This window comes from Athene noctua, chromosome 19, assembly GCF_965140245.1.
Source record: "Athene noctua chromosome 19, bAthNoc1.hap1.1, whole genome shotgun sequence".
In the NCBI taxonomy this organism is placed as follows: Eukaryota; Metazoa; Chordata; class Aves; order Strigiformes; family Strigidae; genus Athene; species Athene noctua.
This window is the reverse complement of record NC_134055.1, coordinates 12,736,670-12,752,336: the sequence shown is the minus strand read 5'-3', so window position 1 is coordinate 12,752,336 and position 15,667 is coordinate 12,736,670. Positions and strand designations below refer to the sequence as shown.

Genomic DNA, 15,667 nt, shown 5'->3' with positions numbered 1-15,667 from the left:
GGGCCCATATGTACTGACCATCCCCTGGCTCCGCTTGCTCCAGCGGAAGCAAAACCCATGCCCGCTCGCTGCCTGGACTGCAGGCAGGGCTCCCCGTCCTGCCCTACTCCTTCCCGGAGCAGCTTTACATCCAGAGCAGGATCAGGATCCACTCACCGTCCTCCTCCCAGCCCTCTGCCACTCCTGCCAGCTCATAGTGCTTCTTGCGCAGCTCCCCCAGCTTCTGCCGCTCCTTCTGCAGCTGGTTTTCCAGCTCCAGCACCCGCACCTGAAGGACATCATGCACACCATGGCCACCCCGCATGCTGGCACAAAACCTGGGTGCTGCAGCTGTCACAGAGCCATGCTGGGCTGGGCACCCCCCCTTCTCCCCAGTATCAAGCCCAAAGACCAGCGAGGTCCATCCCAAGAGTGCTCCGATGGTATGTGGTCCTGGGGAGGGGTTGAGCTCAGGCAGGCGAAGGCAGAGTGACCCGTGTGGGCACCCTGAGAAGGGGAATTCCCCAGCCTGCCCCATGCCAGGCAGAGGTGGGTGCTGTGGGGCAACCCAGCGGCTACATGGGGGCAGGGGGAGACCACGGGCTGCTGTGCCACAAGGGGGACAGTGTTGGGGAAGGCTCAAGGACCAGCTGCATGCAGCTCCTGGGCAAACCCCTCTGTTGTCTTTAAGCCCTGGGCCTTCCCCATGAGCTGGTGCTCCCTGGGGCAGGCAGCCAGGCAGGGTTCCCGCACCCACCGCACTTTGTACCCCCACCCACCCCCCCTCCAGCCCCAGTGGCCTCTCGTTAGCCCAAGTGAGGCACGAGCGGGTGTGTTTTCCAAACATGGGGGAACCTCCTACCTGTGAGTCCATCTCTTGACGCTTTATCTGGGTGAGTGTCATGCTGGAGAAGTCCATGCTGTCTGTGGAGAGACACCACCAGCCCCCCTCAAGCTCTGCTCCCCAGCTTGGATGCCCTGGCAGCTCCAGCGCTGCTCCAGCGCCTGCCACCACGGGACATGCGGGCAGCGAGGGGCAGCCGCAGGCAGAGGCCACTGGGGCACAGCCAACCAAAGACACCAAGTGCAAAGAGCAGAGGTTCCAGGGCAGGTTTGCACTCTCGCAGCCCCACACTTACCTTTCTCCTCCACTTGCGACTTCCCAGCCTTGGTGGAGGCCACCACACTGGCCGTGGCCTGGTTGACACCCCGGGAGGCTTGTTGGAGTTTGCAAAGGTTGGCGCTGTCTTTGTCTGCCTTCACCTGCCGGGGCAGTGAGGAGGGATGCGCTTACACCCCGCCGGGTGAGAAGACCAGCCTCACGGTTTGGGGTGAGCACGTGGTGCCCCAGGGTCACCCTAAACCACAGCCAGGGGAGCAGCCTTGCTGCTGCCTGCCTGGAGATGGAACATGCCCAGAGCCAAGCGCAGGCAGCACCAGGGGGAGCTGCCGGGCGATGCAGGTCTGGGAGCCCCCCGCCGAGGTGCTGGGCTCCTACCTTGGAGGCTGCGACCAGCTGGGCAGTGCTGGCTGCGATCTCCCGGGAACAGACCATCAGCTCCTCAAACGTCCCTTTGCCTTGCACCACCAGGTCGGCAGCGTCACTGCAGGAGGGCAGAGAGGGGCTGGAGCATCGTCCGGCCATCCCCGTCCCCTCCCTGTGGGGACGGCAGGACCCTGCAGTCCTCTCCCGGCTCTGGGGATGGGGACACTTACACCATGACGGTGGCACCCCAGCCCACAGCCTTGGAGGCAGAGATAAGACCCTCAGTCCAGCGGGAATTCTTGGCGTAAAACTCCTTGGGGGACGCCGCACCCTGCCATCAGAAAGGCCCAGTCAGGCACTGGGGACAGGGGAGTGGCAGGGCCTGGGAGACCCAGGCTCCCCTTGGGGGAACGGGGTAGGTCAGGGTTTCATTTAGGATGTGTGTGGGAGCTGGGGAGACATCGAGTGTGGGGCTCATGGGGTCTCCTACGTGGGAGGAGACACCAGGGATCTCTGTGTCACCCCAGGGGCCGCAGCCAGGGTGAGACACTGGGTCTGGGGCAGGAGCTCCTGGCAGCCAGCGTTGGTGTCCCAACGGGCCAAGGCTGGGAGCAGCACGTCCCCAGCAAGCGCATGGTGACCCCTGGCTGGCCAAGCACCTGCTGCCCCCTGCCCTGCCTGCACTCCTGCTCCTCGCTCACCCGTCCACTCTCCACGATCTCCTTCTGAAGGTCTTTGGAGGCCAGGACCAGGATGTGGATGGCCTGCATGAGGCCTGTGCAGGAGCCCAGGATCCTGCAAGACAAACTCCACTGAGCCCCACTTGTGGGGCAGGGAGACCCCAGAGCCATGGGGCAGCTGCTCTGCCCATGGCACTGGGCCCCATCCTGCCTGCCCAGCTCTCCCCAGCGCCCTGGTCACTGCTCACCTCTCGTTCACTTCCAGTTTGACCCCAGTGTCACCAGCCCGTGCCTTGCTCAGCATCTCCTGGTAGGGGGGGGAGAGGCCACGCTGAGCCCTGTGCTCCATCCTGGCCTTGTGCCGGTGGCCCCGGCCGGCACAGCACCCATAGGTGCCTCATGGCATGCGGCGACCCTCACCTCAATGCGGGCGGCCGCTGTTTCAATGGCTGCTGCTGTTGCCGCCATCTCCTTGTCCACCAGGTCACCCAGCTCCTCCTGCTTGACATCCAGCCCTCTGGGCCGCAGCTCCTGGGGACAGGATGGGATGAAAGGGACATCCAGGGGTGGCACAGCCCCTCCGGCAGTGCCCGCCATGGCCCTGACGCCACCCCACCAGCCCTCCCGAGGCACCCACCTCCCCGATGGTGCTGATGCGGCTCAGACAGGTCATCACCAGGCTGCAGTCAGCACCTTCCACCGACCCTGGGTCCTGCAGGGCGCTGAGGTAGCTCACAGCCTCGCTGCCACACTGCCTGCACATCTCCAGCAGACCTGCATGGGCAGCACCAGAGGCTGTGGGTGCCGCACGTGGGGACACAGAGGCTGGCTCCTGCTCGCCCCAGCACCCCATCCGCGCTGGCCCCTGCCCACTCTGGCCCTTGTCTTCCCCAGCATCCTGCCCTGCTGGGGTCGCCCCTGCCCACCCCAGCATCCTGCCCACTCAGTCCCCTCCTGCCATCACCCCTGCCTGCCCTAGTGCCTGCCCACCCCAGCCCTGCTGGGCAGCACTCACGGTCAGCGGGCTCCATGGGGGCCACATGGGAGGTAGCACTGCCCTGCAGGAGGGTGTCACTGACGAGGTGGGCGAAGAGGGCCAGGCAGGGCAGCAGGGAGCCCACGGCTGTGGTGGGAGAGCAGGCACATGCCTCAGCCCTGGTGGGTGCTGCCCACCTGGCCCATGAGTGCCAGAGCTTCCCCCTTCCCCCAGCCCAGCCCCTGCCCAGGGCTGTTGGCTCTTACCTGTGCGATTTGAAAGGTATTTGCCATGAGCATCCCGCAGCCGCTCCACGCACTCTGAGGCTGCCAGCGTCCTGGACAGGAGGTAATCTGCAGGCAGAGAGAAGTCAGGACTCAAACACAGGGGGCATCCCCGTGTGCGGCACGACTGCTCTCCGCTGCTGGCATGGCCCAGAGGACAACAGGGAGGGTGGGCTTTGGGCAGTGGGGGCAGGTGGGCCCAGGTTTGGCAAGCACTGGAGGACTCACCTGCCGAGCCGGTGCAGCCGATGTGAGCAGGATCCTCCAGGCGACTGAGGGCATCCTGCACCATCCTCTCTGCCTCCCGCGCGGTGCCCTGCAGCAGGGCAAACTGCTCCTCGGCCAGGCGCCGCTGCAGCGCCTGCTCCCCGCTCTCCTGCCGAGCCGGTGCAGGCGTCACGGCCCCGCCGCCACCTCCAGCTCTGCCGAACCCCCACAGCTGGGCAGGGAGAGGGATGCTGGGGTGCCCCACACCAGCGGTGCCCATTGGGTACCTTGTCTCTCAGCTGGGTCTGCAACGTCTCCAGCTCCACCTTGCTGCTCTCCCGCTCGCGGCTGAGCGTGTCCCGCAGGTGTTGCAGCTCAGCATGCAGGGCAGCCATCTCCTCCCCGTGCCGCTCTGCTGCCTGGCTCAGCCTGTCCCTCTCCTGCTCCAGGCCAGTGATCCGGGTGCTCTGCTCCACTCCCACCTAGTTGGGCACGAAACGGCGCTTGGATCTGTGCTAAGGGCAAACCCGCTGGTCTGGGGACTTGTTCATGGTCCACACAGGATCACAGAATCATTCGGGTTGGAAAAGCCCCTCGGGATCACCGAGTCCAACCCTCAGCCCGACTCTACAAAGTTCTCCCCTACCCCACATCCCCCACAGCTCATCCAAACGGCCCTTAAACACCCCCAGGGGTGGGGACTCCCCCCCTCCCTGGGCAGCCTATTCCACTCTCTGACCACTCCTTCTGGGAAACATTTTTCCCTCATGTCTAGCCTGAACCTCCCCTGATGCAGTTTAAAGCCGTTCCCTCTTGTTCTATCGCCAATTCTCTGTGAGAAGAGACCAACACAAACCTCTCTACAATGTCCAGGCTTGGACAACCTCGACCATCCCTGCTTGGTGCATCACAGCCCTTGCAGGTCACAGCCCCGCATCACCCACCACCTGGCAGCACCCCTGCACTGCTGACAGCTTCATCTGCGGCCAACCAAGACTCCCTGGGGAGCCCTTTCAATTTTACCAGTGAAAATTCACTTTTATTATGATTGTCAGCATCCTGGTGGAAGAGCAGATGAAGGTTGCTGGCTGCTGGCCCCGGAGCCAAGTCTGTCACACTCTGACCTGCTGCAGCATATCTGCCCACCCCAGGGAGGGGCAGCTCCATTTTTCTGTCAGCTTCTGCGTTCTACAATGAGCCTGGAAACCCCTGCTGTCCTTCACAGCTTCACAGGTGTGAAATACCCTCTGGCATGGCAGCAAGCCTGTGCAAAGACTTGAGATGTGATGGCATGCTCCCTGCCTGGGTTTTACAGTGGGCAGAGCTCCCCTGCCTGACCCTGCTCTCACTGGGAATTTTGTTCAACAATCCGTGCTGCTGGAGGCCATCACTCCACATGCTCTTGCACCCAGGAGTGTTAAACCCCCTGGTATCATCATTAAACTCATCTAGAGGTGGGGAAGAAGACAGGGAGTTGATTCATGCTATCCCTGTACTTCGCACTGGTGAGGCTGCCCCTCGATTCCTGGGTTCAGTTTTGGGCCCCTCACCCCAAAAAGGCCATTGAATGACTCGAGCGTGGCCAGAGAAGGGCAACGGAGCTGGGGCAGGGTCTGGAGCACAGGTCTGCTGGGGAGCGGCTGGGGGAACTGGGGGGGTTCAGTCTGGAGAAGAGGAGGCTGAGGGGAGACCTCCTGGCCCTCTGCAACTCCCTGCCAGGAGGGGGCAGAGAGGGGGGATGAGTCTCTGGAGCCAAGGAGCCAGCGCCAGGCCCCGAGGGAATGGCCTCAAGCTGCCCAGGGCAGGGTCAGGCTGGCTCTGAGGAAGGATTTCTGTGCAAAAGGGGCTGTTGGGCGTTGGAATGGGCTGCCCAGGGCAGGGGGGGAGTCCCCGGGATCCCTGGAGGGGTTGAAGAGTCGGGCTGAGCCAGCGCTGAGGGATCTGGTGGAGTTGGGAACGGTCAGGGTGAGGTTCATGGTTGGACTGGAGGAGCTTCAAGGGCTTTTCCAACCAAGATGATTTTGTGATTATCATGCCAACGGTGGGTAATGCCTCCTGGCTGGGTAACACCTCGCCCAAGCACCATGACAGCAGGCAGACCTCCTGCCCCTCCCGGAGCAGTGGTGGGGCTGGCAGGGGCCACCGCTGGGCTCTCACCTGTGTGCTGGACTCCAGGGTGCCCTGGAGGACCTGCAGCTCCTGTCTGCTGGCTGCCAGCTCCCGCTTCAGCGTGTCTAGCACCTCTGCCTGCTCCTGGGACTGCGGGCAAGAGAGGTTGCTGGCATTGGTGCCCCATGCAGGAACCCCCACCCATCCCTGGTGTGTCCCCCCTCCCTCAGTCCCCACTCACCTTCCTCTGAGCCTGCTCGCTCACCCGCTGGAAGGAGTCCTCCAGCTCCTTCTTCTCCCGCTCCACGTCCCCCTGGGCCTGTCTGGCTGCCGTCACCTGCTTGGTCACCTCCGCGTTCTGGTGACGGCAGAGAGAGAGCTCAGTGACCCCCAGTGCTGAGAGGGCACAGCAGGCAAAGGGGATGCCGGGAGGGGTTTCAGGGAGCCCACCTTCCGCAGCAGGTCAGCGTGGTTCTGCACCAGCTCGCTGTACTTCTCCTTCAGCTTGCTGTAGCGCTGCTCGTTGGCCTGCGCCCGCCCTGCCATGCACGTGGGGGTGCCGAGGTGAGCACCCAGGACCCCCACCCCGGGGCTCACCCCCACCCCAAGCTGAGTGCCAGCTCTCCCTGCTCACTTTCGATCTCCGTCAGGCTCCTCTGTGCCTTCTCGGTGTCCTCCCGCTGCTTCTTCAGCTCCTCCAGCTCCGCACGCAGGAACTCGCTCTCATCCTGCGCTTGCTGCTTCAGGTGCCGCTGCTCAGCCAGCTCGGCCTCCAGCTCGCTGCTGCGACCGCGCAGCTGCACCATGCCCCGGGCACTCTGCAGGGACAGTGGGTGGGCAGCTCCCAGGGTCACTCACTGGCTGCCAGCACTGTCTCATGCCCGCTGGGACAATCTGGTGGCCACCCCGTGGGCAGGATCCCAGAACCCCAAATGCAGCAGGGTGAAGCACTGGGGATGCTGGGCAGTGGGGGTGAGCCTGGCCCCCCACCCCCGGGGTAGGGATGCAGCCCCCCTGCCCCTGGCACACCTGGGAACCCCCTGTACAGGCAGGGATTGCTGTGCTAGGGATGCTGAAGCCATAGGGCAGGACAGACAGACAGGCAGAGTCACTGCCTTGCCCAGCTGGGGACACAGAACCAGCACCCCACCAGCACCATTCCCAGTGTGAGCCACCGGCTCTCATCCTGCCCCCAGACTGGCACAGGGGTGCTCACCGCTTGACACCCAGATCTTTGTCACCCACCTCGGCTTTGAAGTTCTCCAGCTCCTCCTTCAGGGCTGAGATCTCCCTGTAAAGCTGCTCAATTAACCGGTCCCTGGGAAGGAGAGACACCGGGTACATCCTCAGCACCCCCAGCCATGCCGGTGCCATGGGGACGCATCCCGGGAGGGGAGGTGTCCCCTGTGCCACCGCAGCTGCTGTGTGGCAGCAGCCTGGCGCGCGGCCCTCCGCAGCACCGTGGGACTGCTCACTTCTCGTCCTTGTTCATCCCATTCTGGCTGTTGAAGTTGAAGGGGTCGCTGCTGAAAGAGCTGCCGAAGATGTCATCAAACTTATTGTCAAACAGGCTCTGTGGGGAGAGTAGCATGGACCTGGAGTGAACCCACCACCACCTGGGAGCCCGTGCCCCCTCCAAGTCCCCGGCGGCATTGCCAAGCCAGCCGACTGCCGGCAGGGCTGCTGCCCGCTCGTGCTGCCTGGACACTGGGGTTGGATCCCCCCTGCTGCTCCCAGGGCACTGAACTTGTTGAACATCTCTGGGCCATCCCCAGTTAACCCCCTGGGGGGGGCTGTGTGTGGGGAAGACCCTCAAAGCTATGTCACCACACAACCCCTGCCCTCCTAAAATGCTCGGTACCTGGGGGATAACCCTTGGTGGAGAGGGGTGTGAAGACCTAATGCTAGCATGCACAGCTGAGGGGCAATGCTGGGAACCAAACATCCCCAGACAGCCATCACTGGAGGGCACCAAGCCACTAAGAGAAGCACTGTGAGATGAATTCAGCCTGGCTCAGACCTAACAGCACCCACATGCGACACCCAGCACCCACATGGCCCCTGCAGTGAGGCTCCCCAGGACACGAGGCCATCCCCACCATCTCAGCCCCTGCCATGGCCTGGTTTTGGAGAAATAAACCCGGAGCTGAACAGCACCCGCGTCCTCTCTGCAGCCTGAGGGGCAACAGCAGCACTGCAGCAGCTCACCTGCGAGGCCGTGTCCATCTCCACCAGGTCGGTGATGGGCTCACTGTCGGGCGAGGAAGCTTCAGCAGGGATGACCACCACGGGGCTGATGTGCTCCGACAGCGCAGAGGCGCGCAGGAAATTGGGAGGGTTCTGGGGAGGGAGGGGAGCATGGCTGGGTGGGGGAGGACCGGCACTTTGGGCACGGTTGGTCAAAATCCTGTCCTGGTGCAGAGCTGGCTGTGTCTGGACCCGTGGGACTGGAGCCAGGACCCACAGGGATGGATCCCACCCAGGGAGGGATGCGAGGATGAGCCTCAGGCCCCATGAGCCCCACATTGCCACCAGCCCTTGGAAGCCAGGCAAGGTGGCAGGTGACCCTTTTTCGGCACTCTTGCAGTGACACTGGCCCCATGGCTGCTCCTGGCCACAGGGACAGTGAGCGTGGGGACTGGGGACCACGGGGCCTCACCTCTGGCAGCTGCGGGATCTGAATCAGCCGCTTGAAGTACTGCAGGTTGCTGGAGCGGTAGAAGAGGTCCTTCAGCCTGCAAGGGGCAGGGAATGGTTAGGGACGGCTCTTGCCCAACCAGACACCCCACCCCAAATGTGGGTAGCTCCAACTCCTCGCCTGGCTCCAGGAGGGTGTCACCACATCATGGCACTGTGCTGGAGGGGACGGTGGTGTGTGCTGCCACCAAACCCATGGCAGGTCCTGGGAAGACCCCATTGCCAGCCTCCCACCTCTGGCAACAAGTGACTGGAGGCTTTCTCCCATAAACCCAAGGACCTGAAACTTGAGCAACCTGATTGGGAGAGACGAGTCACTTGTCTCCCTCATCTGAGCGGGACGTGACACTGATCTAGTGAAAGATGCCCCTGCCCATTGCAGAGGGGTTGACTGGATGGTCTTCAAAGATCCCTTCGAACCCAAACCACTCTGCGAGTCTATGAAACCCTGAACCGCAGCAGAATGGCTGCACTGGGTCACACCGAGGTGCAGCCACCTCTCAGTGCTGTCCTCACCATGGCCAAAGCTTGAAGGGACAGCTGAGAAACATCACCATTGCTCCCACTACAGACCCAGCCATCAGCGGGTTGGGGGCTTCCTGCTCAGAGGGTTCTGCACCATCACCTTTAGCTCCCCCAGGAGCATATCCCCCAGAAGCACCTGCCCCAGGAGCATGGCCACCCCCCTTCAGGATTTCCAACTGGGGAGAAGTGGCAGAGCCTGGCCATGCCACTCATGGCTCCCTTCCAGCTACTCCTGCGTCCCAGTTGCTGTCTTTGTGGTGTTGATACCTGCCCCAAGGTCTCTGCTCTGGGTGGTCAGAGCCCACAGACAGCCCCTGCTGTCTGCTGATGTTTGTGCCTGGTGTTTTTCCCACAGGCACTGGTCTGCAGTTTGTGACATCGAATTGAACTGTCCCTCGGCACCATGACATACCCCTCCTGCTCTTGGCAGCTGGTTTTCATTTCAGCTACCTGAAAGAATCACGTACCAGAGGCCATGGCACTTCACTGCTTGCTCTTTTTTGAACACATTTAAAACATGTCGATAAGACCAGTTCCAGCGCTGTCACTGGGGACCACCCTGAGACAATCACTGGTACAAAACCTGACCATTTGTCTCCTCTCCTTTGTGCAGTTACTAATCCAGGGGAGACCTGCCCTCACACCTCGTAGGATCATGGACTCGGTTTGAGTTAGAAGGGACCTTCAAAGATGATCCATTGCCACCCCTGCCCCAGGCAGGGACACCTTCCACTAGCCCAGGTTGCCCAAAGCCCCGTCCAACCTGGCCTTGAACCCTTCCAGGGAGGGGGCAGCCACAGCTGCTCTGGGCAGCCTGTGCCAGGGCCTCCCCACCCTCAGGGTACAACATTTCTTCCCTGTGTCCAGCCTAACCCCACCCTCGGTCAGTTTAGAACCGCTGCCCTGTGCTGGGGACCCCGAGCTGGCCGCAGTGCTCCAGGGGTCTGAGGAGAGCGGGGCAGAGGGGAGCATCCCCTCCCTCGGCCTGCTGGCCCCGCTGCTGGGGACGCAGCCCAGGAGACACTTGGCTTTCTGGGCTGGGAGCGCACATTGCCGGCTCATGTCCCATTTGTCACCCACCAGCATCCCCCAGTCCTTCTCCACAGGGCTGCTCTCCCTCCTTCCCTCCCTGTGCTGGTACTGGGCGTTGCCCCAACCCCTGTGCAGGACCTTGCACTTGGCCTGGTTGAACTCCACGAGGTTCACATGTTCCCCTCCTCCAGCCTGTCCAGGTCCCTCTGGATGCCATCCCTTCCCTCCAGTGTATCGACTGCACTGCTCAGCTCAGTGTCACTTGCATTTCTCAGGGTAGTTCCATTTCTTCCCCAGAACTTTTGGAAATAAATATGTTCACTCCCACTGCATATCACCCTGCAGCAGCTCATGGCCTCTCATGAACTCAGTGCCCATATATACAACATACAGCAGCATCCCCACCCTTGCTGTCTTTTTCATGAAGACCCTCTTCCATTCCACTTGTCATTTCCCTGCTGTGCCAAGCACTGGGTCAGTCCCTCTGCTGCCTCCCTCCCTTCTCCCTGGAGCCTTTTTTATCAACCAGCACCATAACACTTCTCAGCTGCGGGGCACTGGCAATACTCCAGCAGCATCACAGCCACCCTCACGTCCAAGGTCTCAGGGAACTGGGTGACCATGACTTGGTTCTGGCTCTCTCCTCCTACACCTGTTATCTGCTGCTTTCTTTGGGACAGACACAAGTGCCATGAGCTTTACCCTTTCCTTTTCTGTGTCCCCTCAGGGATGGATTTTCCCACCCGAAAGCCACCTCTGCTCCACTGCACCACCCAACAGCATTCCTGGCACCCAGGCTCTCTGCAAGGCTCTTCATGGACCACTCCTCAGCTTTGCAACACCCAAAGGTTTCATCCTTGGCCGTCCTTTTTAACAAGCTCCCTCGGGTTTGTGCAAATGGCATTTTTGTTTAAATTCAACAAAATTGGGGGGAAAAAAAAGTCTTCTTTCCCTGACCCACACTCCCAGTACCATGACTGTGAGTCCCCACCAGGGCTTGTGCAGCCCTTCCCTCCTGCAGCAGCACTGCAAACCACCTCCGTGTGCTGTTTGCATTCTCCTACCAACACATCCATCTCCTGATGGAGGCGATGGACCCACTGCAAGCAGAGAACACTGCTGAGGGTGCTGAGCACCCTGCACACTCAACACCCATCCTGAAGCATCCCTAGGGTGTCCCCACTGGCAAACCCCCACGCTCGGCTTCTCAGCCTGTGCCCAGCCTTTCATCTCAGCATGTCGACTGCAAATTGCATTTAAATCTGCAATTAAAGGGTTCGAGGGGTTTAAATCATTGGATGTGCTGTCAGTGGTTGAACGCCTTGTTAGAATTAATAACGCTGTTATTGGGTAATTCAATAGCTGTAGATTAGCCAAGTGGAGCGGCTGTCCTGGAAGAAGCTCCAGGGAGAGCCAAGAGGTAGAAGCAGGCTGGATTTCAGAGCCCCAAGCAAGACCTACTCCCGCACTTCATCTCTATCACTTGGCCGCTAAGCCCCAACACGGAGGCTCCAGCACCCCTCTGCACTCCCTCCACCCTGGGAGCACCCCCAGAGCACCAGTGGCAGGACAGAGCCAGCACTCCAGGTCTGGGAACTTACTTTCTGAACTGCTCCAGGAAGCGATCCCGGTGGCCCTGCAGCGTGTCTGCTGGCAGACCTGAAAGAAGGAGCAAGTAGGAAGGTCACGGGACATCTCTGTGCTGGGAGGGAGCACAGAGCAGGGGACAACCCAGTGGCACAGCCAGGTGGGGATGGGTCTTTCCCAGAGATGACCACCCTCCTCCCAGGGTCTGAATGTTCCAGGCTCAGCGTCCTGCTGCAGGAAAGGCTCTCATCTCCGCCCAGACACCCCTAGGGCAGGGAAAGGCAGCAAGCTGGTGTTCAGGCAGCTGCCACCACAATTCAAGGTCCTGAGGGATGCGGAGCTGGGGAGCTCCTGGTTGGCACCATCCCCTTGGCCGAGGGGTGTTTGGCAAGGCAGGCTCCTGGGACAGCTCAGGCCCTCAGTGCTTGCACCTCCTTGTCCCTTGCCCTGGTGACTCCCTTCAACCCCCAAAAAGGCTGGGAAGAAGGTGGGAGGTGAACAGCCCAGCCTGAGCAGGGTGGTGACCCCCTGTGTCCCCATCTGTGTCCCCACCCTGCCCGAATGTCATGGGTTGAACTCAGTGGCACTGGGGACACTCACAGGAGTGGAGCTTGAAAAGCAACTTGACAGTGTAGTCGTAGAGGTGGCTGCAGTCCAGGATCACCTGGATGAGCGGGGCCAGGCGGCACTGCCCTGCGGCCGTCACTGACACCGAGCGTGACATGTCCAGGGAACTGAACACTGCGGGAAGGAGCGTGGGATCAGGCTCTTGCAGCACCAGCGGGTGCCACGCCACATCAGTCACATCCACAAACATCACCCAGAGCAAGAGACCTTCACCTGGAGCAAGAGCCCTGCTGGCCCTTGGGGGACCAGCCCACCACCCTGCAGGCTCAGCAGGAGGGGAAATTCCCACGCGGAACTCCCACGCAGGCCTGGGAACAAACACCTCAGCCTGGCACCATGGGCTGGAGGTGCAGAGCTCCCGGCCCCCCGAGAACAGGCAGCCCTGTGCTCTGCCCTTCACTGCCATCCCAGTGGCATTCGGGTGCACTGTGCAGGCTGGCAGGGAGATGCTCCACAACCAGCCGGGAGCAGCGGGCAGCACCTCATGTCCCCAACCCTCGTCCATGTCACATTGAACTGCATCTCGTGCCGGGGTTGCAGGATGCACCCCACAACATGAAGGTGTTTCTGCCAGGGCTGGGGCCAGCCTGGGGTGTGCGATGCTGAGCTGCTGGTGATGTGTCCAGTGACCACTTTCATGGTCCAGCCTTGTGGGTCTGCCACAAACTGTGGGCTGCTCGCCCTCAAAGGCCGCTGGCGCAGCAGGCAGACTGGCAAGGCAGCTGGAGAAGATGGCAGCTTCACCTCCCTCCATCCAGCAACACCCCTCTGATGGGCAGAGCAGCAAGAGCTCCCCGGAGCACTTCAGGGACGTGGCTTTGCTGCATGGATGAGCTCCCCGGCACCGTCCCAGTCTCAGCACATGGCCATGAGACAAGGGTGCTGCTCCAGTTCCACTGACACACAGCTCTGTCCCACCAGCACACATGCCTGGTGCATGCAGCACATGAAGGCTTGCCCCAGAATTCCTTCAATTTACCCCAAACTGATCTTGCTCAAGTGTACAGAGGTGCATGGCAGTCCTGAGGGTTCAGATTGGCTTGTTTTTACCCCTCCGCTTGCTTGCGCAGTAGGGCAGCAGGAAGGCAGGGTGCCCCCATGCCTCCCCCAGCTCCAGCACTGCCAAACACCCACGGCAGCTTGCGTTCACTGCTAATAAAAGCCAAAACCTGTCGCAAGGCCGTGAGTAAGACGAGAAGAAATTCAGCCTGGGGAGGCTGCCACAGCGGGAGAGCCCAAAGTCTGGGTGGTGGTAGTGATGCACATGGTGGGGAGTGGGATGGAGTGATGTGGCCAGCCCCATGGCACTGCCAGAGGGCTGCCATGAGGCAGCACGACACACTGGGACTTCATCTAATAATAACTCGGGTGCAATGCTCAGAAAAGAGATGAGCTGCAATGCCCTCAGACAGCATCCTTCCCAGAGCCTCCCCCCAGCGCAGCTCAGCCCCTGCAGACCCTCCACCCCACGCTCTGGCAGGGCAGCATGGGGGCTTACCTGTCTGGAAGAGGTTCAGCTCACACTCCAGGTAGTCAAACATCTCCACTGTCAGCTGAAAACTAGGAAAAAAGGATGAGGATGATTGGGGAGCATCCCTGCAGCCACCCATGGGCCTCAACCTGTGCCAGGTGCCACCCCAGAGGGATGAGCGAGTGCTCCGGCATGGACGCACCAGCCCTGCCCAGGGGCTCTGCCACCCCCAGCACCCGTGGCAGGGGGAGGGGGAAGGTCCCGTCCCTGGCTTGGTCACGCTGCCAGTGAGGTTGGGTACCCTGCCTGCACCCGCCCCCCTCCCTCACCTCCTGCCCCTGCCCTGCGCTCACAAATTATTGACGTCGTTCTCCCCTGCTTCGTCAAGCTGCCGGTCAGACATCTGGAGATTGCCAGGGAAGCGGGGATTCTGCGTGGGGAAACAGGAGTTGGGAAAGTGTTTCTGAGGATCTCCTGCTCCGGCCACCGCTCTGTGAGCACCATGGTTGCCAAACTGGCTGGCAGCCTCGGTGCAAGAGACCGGGCGAACTCTTTTGAGCTGCTGAGGGAGTGATGCGGAGGGGAAAGGGGGCAAACACGAGGTCTGCTGAGCCTCAGGTGATGGCAGCATCTCCATGGTGCCTGTATTCTCCCCAGCAAGAAGAGTCATTTCCTGCTGGGCTTAGAAACCTGCCAAGCTGGGAGGAGATGGGGTTCCAGCTCATGCACAGCATCACTGAGAGCTGGAGGGGAAGGAGCCAATATCTGCTCTGAGAGGCAAAGCCTCTTCACGCTGCCCAGGAGTTTCAGGGAAGGTCACACAGCTCCAGACCAAATCGGGGTGATGGGTACAGCCTGGCTTCAGAAAACACCTCTTCCCAGCAGAGCTCAGAAAGGAAGGAAACACTGCGGGTACCAAACCTGCTGTAGCTGGTTACTGTAAGGATGAGGACGCTTGAAGCCACACAGGGATGCGCTTGTGTACAAGCCCACCATGACTTTCCATCCTGCTCTTGGCAGCATGCTGTTAACACCACAAGCATATTCTACTTTATTCTACAAGAAAGCATCTGTTTAATAAGCTCCATTGATGTGAGGGAAGGTTTAGACTAGATATTAGGAAGTATTTCTTTGCAGAAGGGGTTGTTGGGCGTTGGAATGGGCTGCCCAGGGCAGGGGGGTAGTCCCCATCCCTGGGGGGGGTTGAAGAGTTGAGCTGACCCAGCGCTGAGGGATCTGGGGGAGTTGGGAACGGTCAGGGTGAGGTTCATGGTTGGACTGGAGGAGCTTCAAGGGCTTTTCCAACTGAGATGATTCTGTGATTCTGTGAACATGGCTTCCTGGGGCACAACAGGGCACGTCACATCCCTGACTAAAAACACTCTCCATCACCCCTGGCAGCCAACACGGCATGTGTGGAGCCGACCCAGAGCCAGTGCATCCTCTCTGAACACCAACCCAAAGAAGGGACCTGCATGGCAGCATTGCTCCGGAGGCTGAAAACAAGATCCTGATAATTGGGGAAAAAACCCCATCTGGGATGGTCCCCTGGGATGCTCCCATGTCCAGGAACACCCACAGCCCAAGACCCCAAAGGAGAGAGAGAAAAAATTGATTTTGGTGACCAGCACGGATTATTTCAAGCTGGGGACAGCACTGGGTGGGACAGGATGGGACATTGTGCTGGCTCCAGCTGGGACTGATCCCACAGCACCCTGTGCATAGTGGCATTTACCAAGCAGGGCAGGCGATAGAGGGCAGAAGCCCTGGGAGCACCGAGGCTGCTGGGGACAGATGTTTGTTCTGTGCTACCTCATCCTGTTTTCCTGATTTGTCTAATAAATCTAAGGTGAGATTTTTGGTCTGCAATGAACTGGGTGCTCATAAAGAAATCTTAAACCTGCAACTCTGCTGAAGTTCTGATGAGAATAACTAAGTTGTGCATGCTCCGAGGTGCTCAGATTAAGTTAATCATTATTTCCCCATCATTCTTGAGTTTCCAGGCTG

At 60.6% G+C, this 15,667-nt stretch overlaps 1 protein-coding gene across 5 annotated transcripts in view; it reads right to left on the bottom strand.

The window, feature by feature from the left end:
- HIP1 (huntingtin interacting protein 1) overlaps positions 1–15,667 on the bottom strand; it is a 52,357-nt gene that overhangs the window by 2,299 nt on the left and 34,391 nt on the right. For 3 of the 5 annotated variants that reach the window (XM_074923182.1, XM_074923183.1, XM_074923187.1), the window contains exons 6-30: positions 14,014–14,090; positions 13,688–13,749; positions 12,163–12,303; positions 11,577–11,634; positions 8,381–8,456; positions 7,930–8,061; positions 7,197–7,294; positions 6,967–7,039; positions 6,356–6,539; positions 6,172–6,260; positions 5,963–6,079; positions 5,770–5,871; positions 3,900–4,094; positions 3,634–3,781; positions 3,388–3,474; positions 3,161–3,268; positions 2,783–2,919; positions 2,566–2,676; positions 2,394–2,452; positions 2,167–2,260; positions 1,696–1,796; positions 1,478–1,583; positions 1,119–1,242; positions 842–903; positions 157–268 (exon numbers count right to left, since the gene is read on the bottom strand). In XM_074923182.1, coding sequence (XP_074779283.1) covers positions 157–268; positions 842–903; positions 1,119–1,242; positions 1,478–1,583; positions 1,696–1,796; positions 2,167–2,260; positions 2,394–2,452; positions 2,566–2,676; positions 2,783–2,919; positions 3,161–3,268; positions 3,388–3,474; positions 3,634–3,781; positions 3,900–4,094; positions 5,770–5,871; positions 5,963–6,079; positions 6,172–6,260; positions 6,356–6,539; positions 6,967–7,039; positions 7,197–7,294; positions 7,930–8,061; positions 8,381–8,456; positions 11,577–11,634; positions 12,163–12,303; positions 13,688–13,749; positions 14,014–14,090 — 2,653 coding nt within the window. The remainder of the gene's footprint in view (positions 1–156; positions 269–841; positions 904–1,118; positions 1,243–1,477; positions 1,584–1,695; positions 1,797–2,166; positions 2,261–2,393; positions 2,453–2,565; positions 2,677–2,782; positions 2,920–3,160; positions 3,269–3,387; positions 3,475–3,633; positions 3,782–3,899; positions 4,095–5,769; positions 5,872–5,962; positions 6,080–6,171; positions 6,261–6,355; positions 6,540–6,966; positions 7,040–7,196; positions 7,295–7,929; positions 8,062–8,380; positions 8,457–11,576; positions 11,635–12,162; positions 12,304–13,687; positions 13,750–14,013; positions 14,091–15,667) is intronic. The other 2 variants (XM_074923184.1, XM_074923185.1) reach the window with 2 other exon arrangements.